Source organism: Tursiops truncatus, chromosome 4 (assembly GCF_011762595.2).
Source record: "Tursiops truncatus isolate mTurTru1 chromosome 4, mTurTru1.mat.Y, whole genome shotgun sequence".
In the NCBI taxonomy this organism is placed as follows: Eukaryota; Metazoa; Chordata; class Mammalia; order Artiodactyla; family Delphinidae; genus Tursiops; species Tursiops truncatus.
Genome location: NC_047037.1, coordinates 130641530 through 130654184, shown reverse-complemented (window position 1 = coordinate 130654184; position 12655 = coordinate 130641530). Strand labels below are relative to the sequence as shown.

The 12655-nt window shown below is 43.8% G+C and overlaps 1 protein-coding gene across 10 annotated transcripts in view; it reads left to right on the top strand.

Annotated features, from left to right (window-relative positions):
- The window catches only part of TIAM1 (TIAM Rac1 associated GEF 1), a 504950-nt gene that overhangs the window by 382230 nt on the left and 110065 nt on the right, over positions 1-12655 (top strand). For all 10 annotated transcript variants that reach the window (XM_073804434.1, XM_073804432.1, XM_073804433.1 and 7 more), the window contains 2 exons: positions 2663-3110; positions 9051-9223. In XM_073804434.1, coding sequence (XP_073660535.1) covers positions 2663-3110; positions 9051-9223 — 621 coding nt within the window. The remainder of the gene's footprint in view (positions 1-2662; positions 3111-9050; positions 9224-12655) is intronic.

The window sequence follows — 12655 nt, the reverse complement described above, 5'->3', positions numbered from 1 at the left end:
GGTTGGTAACAGCACTCCCCTGTTTGTATAGAGGACTTTGACCTACTAGATCTGGGTCCTTGATGACCATTGGTGGAGGGTAACAGGCAGGACAGCAGATGGCCAAGTGACAGAACCAGTAGTCACAGGGTCTGCGTCTGAGCCGCATCCATGGTTTCTTTGACACTCTTGAGTCCCTCTACATCCCAGGGACCTAAACTGCATCGCAAATGTTGTTGGTCCTTAGAAACTCGCTTAACCACTTCCTGCTACTATGTCCCTTCTTACCTCCTCCTTGTTTTTTCTTTTCTTTTTTCAAATTTTTTTTTACTGTTCTTTTAAAATTAATTAATTAATTAATTTATTTTTGGCTGTGTTGGGTCTTCATTTCTGTGCGAGGGCTTTCTCTAGTTGCGGCAAGTGGAGGGCCACTCTTCATCGCGGTGTGCGGGCCTCTCACTGTTGCGGCCTCTCTTGTTGTGGAGCACAGGCTCCAGACGTGCAGGCTCAGTAGTTGTGGTTCACGGGCCCAGTTGCTCCACGGCATGTGGGATCTTCCCAGACCAGGGCTCGAACCCGTGTCCCCTGCATTGGCAGGCAGATTCTCAACCACTGTGCCACCAAGGAAGCCCCTCTTTTTTTTTTTTAAATAAACTTTTTATTTTAGAACAGCTTTAGAATTACATAAACATTGCAAAGATAGTAGAAAGGGTTCCCATATACCACACACCCAGTTAACCTTGAGCTCTTGGCCGAGGTGGTATTTGCCAGGTTTTTCCACTGTCAAATTTCTACCCTTTGCACACTGTACTCCTTGTTGTGTGTTTTTGTGTTTTTTGAAGGTGTACAGTGTGATGATTTAATATATGTATATAGTGTGAAATGATTACCAAAATCAAATTAATTAACATATCCATCACTCACATAATTACCCCTTCCTCCCTCCCTCCCTCCCTTCCTTCCTTTATCTCTCTCTCTCTTTCTTTCTTTTGTGGTGAGAACACTTACGATCTACTTTCCTAGCAAATTCCAAGGATACAACATGGTATCATTAACTAGAGTCATCAGGCTATATATCAGATCCGCAGAACTTGTTATAATAACTAAAAGTTTGTAAACTTCACCAACGTCTCCCCATTTCTCCGGGCCCTCACCCTCTGGCAACCACCATTCTACCCTCTGGTTCTGTGAGTTTTACATTTTTACGTTCCACATAGAAGTCAATCATACAGTATTTGTCTTTCTGTGTCTCCTTTGCTTGTTTTCCTGTCTGGCTATGCCCATTTTAAGTTGCTCACTTAGGACCTATTCGTGACGCACGTGAACTCTGAGGGCCCTAATTTAGAATTGACCAGGTGAGATTTGCGGAGACATGGGCACAGCACCTGTCTGGGCCTCGTGCAGGGTGATATTAGTATGTGGCTTGTCTCGTTCTGCCTACCCTGCCACTGCCTCTCATCAAAGATTTGAACGCAAAGCATTGATTTATATGGCAATCGGAATAGCCCGTTAGTTTTTACATTTTCAAGCCATAATTAACTATTTATGAGACTAAAGGCTTAACAAGTGGTTAAGTCCCCAAACCACATATTACTTTGCTGTCTCTTCCTATGTCAGACTCACATTCCGATTCTCTCCCTTTGAGAAAAACCAGTCTAATTTCTTATCCATGAGACTGTCGAGCTGTGCTGTCCAGTACTGCTGTCATTTTCCTCCCTTGATGACTACCATTATTCAATCATTGTTTATGGAAATGCCTTTAGCACTTCAGAGCAATTAAGATTCTGATTTAAGAACAGATCTTCCTGTCCCGGAAATGTTCAACACGCAAGCAGGCGCAGTGCTTTGGAAGTTCCAAACGTTTTTAAACTGGGAATTGATACCCGCCACCTCCTGGCAGTGCCCCAAGCTGTCCCTTGGCCCAGGGGCGGTGAGTAGCTTGCTTCGGGCTCCTAGCATCCCAGCTTTGAAAGGGCAAGGTAATTGGAGAGCCTGCATGGGAGCTGTGAGCCCCACAGACTTTTTTAGCTCAATGTGAGAAGTGAGAAGCTGCTTGTTTTCAAGAAGCAAAGCTGATTGGAGCCCGAGGACTCTTCCCTGCTCCTGGGCTGTGGTCCTTGCTGGGTGAGTGGGTGAGGTAGCACACTAGTTTCCTTTTTAGTCACCAGATTATAGAATAGACCCCTAACTAGGCCCTTCGTTAAAAAAAAAAAAAAGTTATCAGTAAAGACTTCATTATCCCTTGGAACCCCCTACTTCTGGAATAACTCATCAGTCAGCAGAATACCCTAGAGCTCCAGGCACGCTGACGAGGGTGAGGGTGCAGAGCTCACTCAGCAGGGCAGTGGGAGCATCTCAGTAGCTGATTTGCCAATTACCTGAAAGTCAGATAATTGATAAGTTTTCTGAAATCTTGCTTGCTTTCTGAAAAATGTTTCTTGAACATTCCAAATTGTTGGCATTCATACCGGGGCAGCTTCATGGTTTTCCTGAGCTGCTCTGCGGGCACGTTGGGTTTGTGCGGGTCAGGGGGGTGAGGAGTAATTGGTCCAGGAGAGGCTGGGAGCAGTGATGCCCTGTGGGTTGCCTGCAGCTACACAGCCCCTGGCTGGACCGACAGAAGCCCCTGGGTTACTTCCCTGCATGATGCATGTCTTCTTTTTTCTCCCTTTCGGCTCCCAAGGATGTTAATGCGGGCGAGGGTAGCGAGTTTGCCGACAGTGGGATCGAAGGGGCCACCACCGACACGGACCTCCTGTCCAGGCGATCCAATGCCACCAACTCCAGCTACTCACCCCCCACCGGCCGCGCCTTTGTGGGCAGCGACAGCGGCAGCAGCTCCACCGGGGACGCAGCCCGCCAGGGGGTGTACGAGAATTTCCGACGGGAGCTGGAGATGAGCACCACCAACAGTGAGAGCCTGGAGGAGGCCGGCTCGGCGCACAGCGACGAGCAGAGCAGCGGTACCCTGAGCTCCCCGGGCCAGTCCGATATCCTGCTCACGGCCGCTCAGGGCACGGTGCGTAAGGCCGGAGCCCTGGCAGTCAAGAACTTCCTGGTGCACAAGAAGAACAAGAAGGTGGAGTCGGCCACCCGGAGGAAGTGGAAGCACTACTGGGTGTCCTTGAAAGGTGAGAGAGGGAGCATCCTTCCTGCAGTGCTGGGTACATCCTGTGCTCCGTGGTGCACCTGTGCAAATGATGTTTTTCAGTTACATGGAACTTCTATTTCATGCTAATTTCAAAACTTATTTTGTGGTGGTAAGAATACTTAACGTGAGATCTACCTTCTTAGCATAATTTTGGGTGTACGTTACGGTATTGTTGACTAAGGCACGCAGTCGCACAGCACACCTAGAACATAATCATCTTATCTAGCTGAAACTTTGTCCCTTGATGAGTCACTCCCCATTTTCCTTCTCCACCAATGTTTTATTTTCTTTACTGTTTCACAGTTAAGCTATTGGAGCCTCTCGTCTAGTTTTCTCATATATACAGCTGGTTCTCCTGACAGTTTGAAAGGCTTGAGTTCTAAAAGAATATTTTTTTGGAATCATTCCAAAACAAGTGCCTCCCGAAGTGACGTTTTGGAGGGAAAAATCACTGGTTTGAAGCTTATGAAATTGTCATTTGGGGGGTAAAAACTGATGGAATATTGCTAATTTCATGGGGCTCAACCCAGTGCTTAATGGAATGTCTGAGCCATCTATGTTTGTGAAAACGTCACTGTTTTATGGTCAGACTTTGAATATTTGAGTGTATGTGTGTATATATAGAGATATATATCTGTATCATGTCTATATATCTATATACAATGGTATATCTGTATACCATCGTCTTTCTTTTCATTAGTAAGCATAATACATTTATGTCTTGCTATTCATTATCGCTTTACACACACTTTAGAAGTATGTATATGTATTTTTGCACATCTGCATATATCTTGGTAGTGTAGAAATTGTAACACATTTGTGAGCTCTGTGTCTTAAAAAGAAAAACACTTCTCAAGACCGCTTAGAATCTTTGACACAAGATGGATTTGAAGCAGGGTTAGTACATGGCAGGATAGGTTAGACAGGTTAAGAAGCATGAAGGATGGGTCCAGGAGGAAGAAGCCTGGGCTCAGCTGGTGTGGTGCACCCATGACTCCATCTGACCCTGGATTTCACCAACTGTGGCTGGTGCAGAACAGCCAATCCTAGAGGCATGGAACAGCCTAGAGCTCTGTGCAGTGGTGTAAACCCCCCAGGGACATGCAGGGTTTGGGTGGGCCCCATTACTAATGCTGCCAGCTGTTGCTTCAGTACCTGGTGAAACAGAAAGGGAGCATGTTAATTAGACTGTAGGTCTTGCTGCATGTCACTGAGACCCACAATGACAGTGCCTCAAGCAAGACAGAACTTTATTTTCCTTCCACCTAGCAGAGGTGGAGCGTCTGAGAGTGATGGGCTGACTCTTTGCTGTTAAGTCATCCAGAAGCCAGAATTCCTTTTGTCGTCCAGAAGCCAGAATTCCTTTTGTCGTTGCTTAACTGTCCCTAGAGCGTTGTGTTAGTCTGAAAGATTAGGATAGCTCACCAGCGGGTCCAGGTTCCAGCAGAAAAATGGGGGAAGTGGAGGGTGTATCCCTCTGCACTGAGGGTACAACCTGGAAATTGCCTGCATCTCTTCTGCTTCCATCGCATTGGCCAGAAATGAGTCCAGCCTAGCTGCAAGGGAGGCAGGGATGGGCCCAGCTGAGCACTGGGGTTTCTATTACTGCAGAAGAAAGGGGGTTGTGTGTTTTAGGGAACAACCAACTGTCCCATAGAGGAGTCTTTCCTCTTGACAGCCAGTGTAGGGTAGCTTCCCCTACTGCCAAGAGCCTGTGTGTCTAATGTTGCTGCATGTTTAGGGTGGGATGCTGTCTTTCTCTTCATGTCTAGCTTTTAAGACTTGCTGGGTTATTTCATCTTGTTGCTCCACTTCCAAGGATGTCTCAGGAAGAGTCAGGTTCTTTCTCATGTCCTTTTCTCATTTGAAAAGTCTACCTTAGTGGTTTCAAAGTTTGAATAGATGTGGAGTTCTGGAAACCATAGTATCTTCTGTGGAAAAATCACAGGAATTACTGATATTAAGCTTTAAATTTTATTTTCTATACTAAATCAGATACCATAATATAGTCTATATAAAGTGTATATGAAATTTTGAACACACATGTGAAATAAGAATATTGAATTTGAGCAAATTCTATCAAGTGTATATGAAATTTTGAACACACATGTGAAATAAGAATATTGAATTTGAGCAAATTCTATCAGTTTACACATACGCACAGCACACTTTGCTTTTAGTTTTCCATCGTGAATTGGGAAACATGTATTTGATGTCATGGTCCTGCTTGTGAAACACAGATGTCCATTCTGTGGGAGCATTTTGGAGAACTGCTACTGTTTTTTTTCACACGGGACCTGCCTTGACTTAATTTAGAGGCACTACAGGGTCATGTCTGAGGGGCCCTGCTCTCTGCTCCTCCCCTAAATGTCCACACCACTGGACACTGCAACCTCTGTTCCCTTTAGCAGCCCATCTTATTGTTCATTTTGTTAACTAATGCTGAGTTGTTAACAACATGATTAGAAGACCACCTGCAGTCACGGTCACCTGAGATGCTTCCTGGGGTATATCCATACCTGCTGAATCTCACAGTTTGGAGGTGGGGCCCTGTATTAGTCCCTGTACTAGAGCTGCTATAACAGAGTACCACAGACTGGGTGGCTTAAACCAAAGAACTTTATTTTTTCACAGTCCTGGAGCCTAGAAATCTCAGATCAAGGTGTCATCAGGTTTGGTGTTTTCTGAGGCCTCACTCCTGGGCTTGCAAATGGCCGTCTTCTTCTAGTATCTTCACGTCCTCCCTCTGTACCTGTCTATGTCCAAATCCCCTCTTCTTATAAGGACAGCGGTCATATTGGATTAGGGCCCACCCTTATGACCTCGTTTAATTTTAATGACCTCTGTAAAGACCTTATCTCCAAATACAGCCATATTCGGAGGCCCTGGGTTAGGACATCGGCATAGGAACTTGGGGGGATATAATTCAGCCCATGACAGGCCCAGAATTTGTGGTTTAAACAGGCTTCCCAGGTGATTCTTACACTAAATATGAGAATAACACCGTTAGTGGCGTAGAATAAAAATAATTAGGTGATTTTTTACTTGGGACGTGGAAGCGGGGGCTGTTTTGTTTCTGCTGCTCCTTTAGAGAATAAATGATCAAGGAAGGCAAGGTGTGGGTGCTCAGCTCACACACCCATTAGAGGAGGGAGGCTTCACTTTCTTGGTGACCCAGATCTGAGTGACACAGTCTGTCAGGATCCAGGCCCAGAGCACAGAGCTGCCGAGTCCTTTGCTTCTTGCTCCTGACAGGTCCCATTATACATTGACAGACCTGGGGCTTGTCCTTGCCAGTCAGAGGCGGGGCTTGCTGCTGACTTGGGCTTGGATATGGAGAAATAAAAAGCAGAGTGCCTGGGAACCGTAGGCTAGGAAATTCTCCTAAGGTTCTTTCACTTTTGACAGAATAATTAATTTTACGAAAAAAGGTTTTATTTAGAATTAATCTCTGGAGTGTCTCCATCCACAACTGAAAAGCATACAGATTATGTTCAAGTGAAGATGAAGGTATATGGACCTGTTACCAGGGACCACGTGGTTCCCAGATTTGCTGCTTCTCATTAATCTTAAAATTGGAACATGTAGGGCTTCCCTGGTGGCGCAGTGGTTGGGAGTCCGCCTGCCGATGCGGGGGACGCGGGTTTGTGCCCCGGTCCGGGAGGATCCCACGTGGTGCGGAGCGGCTGGGCCCGTGAGCCATGGCCGCTGAGCCTGCGCGTCCGGAGCCTGTGCTCCGCAACGGGAGGGGCCACAACAGTGAGAGCGCCGCGTACAGGAAAAAAAAAAAAAAATAGGAACATGTAGATAATTGAGTACAAGCTGATTTTTAACCACCCACTGTCACGGGCGATTGTAAACCAACTTTGAAAAATTATGAAAACATCAATTTGGGAAGACATAAGATGTTCAATGTGATGTGTGGATGCCCCGTATCCATCATCTGTAGGCTTCAGTCTCTGTTCTCAAACTATGGTAAAGCTGTGTTGCTCTTTTTCTGTTACGGATTTGTTCATCATTAGCGTAATATTAGTCCTAAGGATTATTTAGAGCAGGGTTTCTCAACAGAAGGCCTATTGACATTTTCTGGATAATTCTTTGTCATGTGGCCTGTCCTGGGCATTGTAGGATGTTTAGCAATATCCCTGTCCGCTACTCGCCTCCTTCTGTTCCCCACCCCCAAGTTGTGACAGCCAAAAATGTCTCCCGACTTCACCAAATGTCCCTCATTCAGCAAGATTACCCCACCTCAGGAACCTCGGGTTTGGAGGAAAAGGGCCTCCCCTTTCCATTTCTTTTCTCTTTGTGTCTCTGAATCTATGTTAGCTTAAGACATGGAAAGAGGAGGTATAGATGATTCCGAACGTGACCTCTGTGTTCCTGTAAAAACTTGAGATCTTCAAAATAACAGGAATTATAAGAAAAACAGGGTTGGGGCAGAACACTCCGTAAGTATATAATTAAATTATATGTAAGCAACTTATTACTACAAAACCTAAAGAAATAGAAAACAAAACCCTACTAAAATTACTCTCATAACATTCCTAATTTCCAACAAGAAATATCACAGAAAACGTACAACCTTAAGAAAAAAATGTGAATATAACTTGAATGGATTAGAGGAAGAGTTGAAACTCCTGAATTATGGAGACAAGGGCAATAGTTATAAAACCATGAAATTCAGGAACACCGTGCAATAGACTTTTAGGCAGAGCTCACGGTCAGGCTGTACCAAGGCAAACACTGTGAAACGAGTGGGCCTCGCGTGCCTGCGTGCTGCGTGCGTCTGTGCTGGGGGACCTTAAATCCAGCAGCTGTTACATGCTCCTGTGAAATATTACGGGCTGGGAAAAATCGCCTTTGCACTCATGTGACTTCCATTGATCCCCATCGTTCTACGTTGTCAGTTACAAATTTGCTTTACAGAAGTTCATACTGCAGGCGAGTAGATTGTACTCGGAAGTCTTTGTGATTCACATAAACGGTGGCCCTTGCTTGTGGTAAGGAAGATGTTGAAGACGGACCAGGTGGCTTATGTTGAAGTTAAAGAGTCAGAAAGCTGGGCCCAGGTTTCCCCTGAAATGATGACTTGAGAGCAAGTGCTCAGTGAGTAATTACTAATAAAGTGCGCCTCACATGTAGGCCATGACGGAGGGTATCTATTGAACCCACCTTGCCACAAATGTAGGAGAGGTTTCTATTGCTCCTGTCTCATTTAGTTTCACAGTATAATTTAGTGTGGACCAGGCCTCTGGCCTCCCCCAGGCCTTCACATGTGTGCCATGTGTTTCCTCTTCCAGTAGGAGCAAGGACATGGCTGATCTCTAGCAAAACATTTTATAGAAAAGATCTGAGACTAAAAGTCTGTCATTTCATTCCTTAACCTGAAAGCACCTAAAGCCAGTGTTATAGTTTGTTTTCTCCAAGGGCATAGTCAAAAAACCCAATAAATTGTGTTCTCTGGTTGCATATCCTGTGAGACATATTGGGAGGGACTCCAGTGGGACAGAACTGGTGCCGGTCCTCACTCAGTGGTGCTTGCTGTTCAGGCCCGAGGAGCTGAATTTACAGCCACCACTGGCCAGAGGAGCCATCAGACCCCCGTATGCCTGTGAGGATATCTGTCACATTCTAAAACAGGAAGTAAGATCTTAAAGAACTTGAGGGTATGAATGACGAAACTGTGATTTAAGAGTCTTAACATTGTAAATCAACTATACTTCAATTAAAAAAAAAAAAGTCTCTGTCCAAGCCCATCCAAGACTTAGTACAAGCATGGCCCCATTCTCTTTACTTCCTAGGTTTCACACTCATTTCCAGCCCTTTCCTGGTAACAGGGCACAAGCAACAGTTTCCACTACAGACTTTTTTGTTGCATGAGCACCAGATACTCACACGGACCCCCATTCTGTTTCCTCAGGGTGCACACTCTTTTTCTACGAGAGCGATGGTAGGTCTGGAATAGACCACAACAGCATCCCCAAGCATGCCGTCTGGGTGGAGAACAGCATCGTGCAGGCCGTGCCTGAGCACCCCAAGAAGGACTTTGTCTTCTGCCTCAGCAATTCCCTGGGTGATGCCTTCCTTTTCCAGGTTTGTTGGGCTCCTCCTTTGCAGAGCATTTCAAATCTCTTACCAGATACCTCCGTCTCCTGCCCATGTACCTCACCCTGTTTTCCTTTGAGTGGTGGGTTCTATCTTTTGCACATTATAGGAACAAAAACGATGAATGACAAAATAAATGTCTCTACTGAGTTCCAGGAATGATTGAACTCACCCAGAGGCCTCCACAGTGAAGCCCGAGGAGGGGTGTGGGTTGAAGGATTTTTCACTGTAGTCTTGATATCATTTGTGTAGCACTTTAGAGAAAGGATCATGAATTCCTTAATTTAGACATGATTTGCACTGTCAAAATTTTTCATCATAATATGTTCTCTTCTAATATTACTCATAAAGTAAAATCATGACATCCCAGAGATGACTAGCTATACCCAACCAGTTTTTCTTCCTCATCTTTTCAGAACTTCAGAATGAAAGTTCTTGAAGTTTGATGGTTAATTGTATTAAAAAATACCAACCTGCTTATCGCTTCAGGGTTAACATTTGCTTCTATAGGGAATCCTTTGAGTTTGGTCAGTTGTGATACACTTTTTGTGGTGTTAATTAGGCTTTCTTCATTTATTCCCACAATACAGGAATTCCTCAAGCCTTTATTCCATGCTTCCTATGTGCTATGCACAGCGATATTGAGAATACCAAGAAGATATTTTGATACAGTTTCTACACTTAAAAGTGTTCACATGTAATATGGGAGACAGACATTGGAATGAATTGATCTTTATGATGTGGTAAACCTTGACAGTGAATGGTAGCGTAGGGATGAACTGAATGAAATTGACAGTGAGGATATTCCATGCCACAGAGAGAGTTGCAATTAAGGCATGGCAGAGAGTAATAGGTTATTTCACCATGTTTCTGGGTTTGTCCCCTATAGTTATTTCCATTTGGGCAATTAAAGTAAGGAATATAAAGTAGTAACTTTGTGAACAATCAAAAAGCATGTATTTTTTCTCTTTTAATCTATGATGTAAAACACACATAATGAAGAGTGCACAAACATAAATTTATTGCTCAATGAAGTGTCACAAAGTAACCGCCACCCAGGCCAAGAAACAGAAGGTTCTGGCACCCTACAACCTTACATGAATCCATTCAGCTTACTGGTTGAATAGAGTGAACATGTATTATATTATCTAAGCCAGAACACTTTTGTTCATCTGGGAATGTCTTCATTTCTCCTTCATTTTTGAAGATAGTTTTGCTGGATATAGAATTCTTGATTGACAGTCTTATTTCAGTGCTTTGAAAATGTCACTCTATTGCCATCTGGCCCTCATAGATTCTAATGAGAAATCACCTGTTAATCTTAAGAGGATCCCTTTTATAGATAAGTTGCTTTGTTCTTGCTACTTTGGGGGTTTTATATTTGTCTTTAAACAGTTTGATTATGATATGTTTAAATATTGATTTCTTTCAGTTTATTATACCCGGAATTCATTGAGTTTCTCGGATGTACTGATGTATATACATGTTTGAATCACATTTGGAAAATTTTCAGCTGTTACTTTTCCAAATAATCTTCCTGCTCATGTCTCTTCTCTCTTCTCCTTCTGGGACACCTATTATGTTTAAGTTAGTATGCTTGATTGTGTCTCATAGATCTCTGAGACTCTGTTCATCTTTCTGTATTCTGTTTTTGTTTTGTTTCTTAGACTGAATAGTCTCAGTTGACCTACTTCAAGTTCACTGATTCTTTTTTTTTTGCCAGTTCAAATCTGCTCTTGAGCCCCTCTGTTGAATTTTTCACTTCATTTAGTCTACATTTTAACTTTAGAATTTGTATTTGGTTCTTTTTAAAAGAGAATAATTTTTATTTCACTACTGATATTCTCTAATGATTGGAGAGATTACCTTAAGTGCCCAGAAGTAATAAATGTCTTACTCTTTCCCAAGGACCTCTGTATGTACCTCTTTAACACTTAGGCAGTTAGTTTACAGCTCTGCCGTAGTCTTCACCTCTGCTTGCACAGAGCCTCAAGATCAGCCTGAGGGGTGAGCACAGGGCCTTCTCAGGGTCTTCAGAGCATGTGTACAGTTCTGTGCATGTATGTGACCTTGTAAATTCTGAGGACTATGGATATCTTACTCCCCAGCTTTTCCTAAAGTTTCTCAGTCAACTCATTTTTGCCCCAGCTGTTACCACAACCTCAGGCAACTGTGATATTAAACAGTTGTCACTGATTGCTTTCTACAAACAGGCCTGGAGTAAAGGGTTGTGTACATGGATGAGTTCTGAGTCAAGTCCAATAGCTACAAGCCCTGTGAATGGGGATTTCTTATGCAGTATTAAACAGGTCAGATAATGACTTTTCTGAGAACGGTGTTTTGGGGGAGCTCCAAACCCATTCTGCCCCCTTCAGTGGCTGTGTTTTTTTTGTTTTGTTTTGTTTTTTTTGCGGTACGCGGGCCTCTCACCGTTGTGGCCTCTCCTGTTGCGGAGCGCAGGCTCTGGATGCGCAGGCTCAGCGGCCATGGCTCACGGGCCCAGCCGCTCCACGGCATGTGGGATCTTCCCGGACCGGGGCACGAACCCGTGTCCCCTGCATCGGCAGGCGGACTCTCAACCACTGCGCCACCAGGGAAGCCCCTTCAGTGGCTGTTTGACTGCTGGTTTTCAACATGAATGTGGAGATAGAGAGATGATGATGAGAATAGTGCATTAAGATACGCTTATACTTAATATTGTTACTGAGATTCAGCCTTTTTTTTTCCAATAAATGCACCTCAAGTCACAAGACTTAATTTCCAGAGTTCTGAAAAAGTCCATCTTGACAATTTTTGCCAGTGTTGTTATTGCTTTTATGGAGGATCATCTTTTTGAGGTTCTTATTCTCCCATTGCTTCTGATGGACTCACGAGGACACTTTAGAGACTAGACAATTTTAAGAATTATAGCAGCACTATTAACAATTACGCCAGGATAATAGGCATAAGTTTCAATAGTCCTAGGCTAACTGGGATGTATGACAACCTTTCCATGTGTACATTTGAGTTGACCCCAGTTTGTAGGGATCCTGAGCTGTATTGCTATGAGTATTCATTCTTCTATCTATGTTCAGGATACATTTGTCCACATTTCTTTTCGTACATACCTACGACTGGCATTGCTGGGTCATGGGATATATGCACACATTCAAGTCTGCTAGATACTGTCAGTTTCCAAAATTACTGAAATAATTTATGCTCCCATCAGCAGCCTAGGAGAATTCCAGTTCTTCCTCATCCTTGTCCACACGTGTTACTGTCAGATCTTTTTTAAAAAACTATTAGTGTGAAGTTGAGCACATTTTTATGGGTTTAATGACTATTTCAATATCATCTTCTGTGAAGTTTTTATTTCAGTCTCCTGCCTCTTTTTCCATTTAGTCGTCTTACTTCTCTTGATGATTCGTAGCAGTTTTTTAC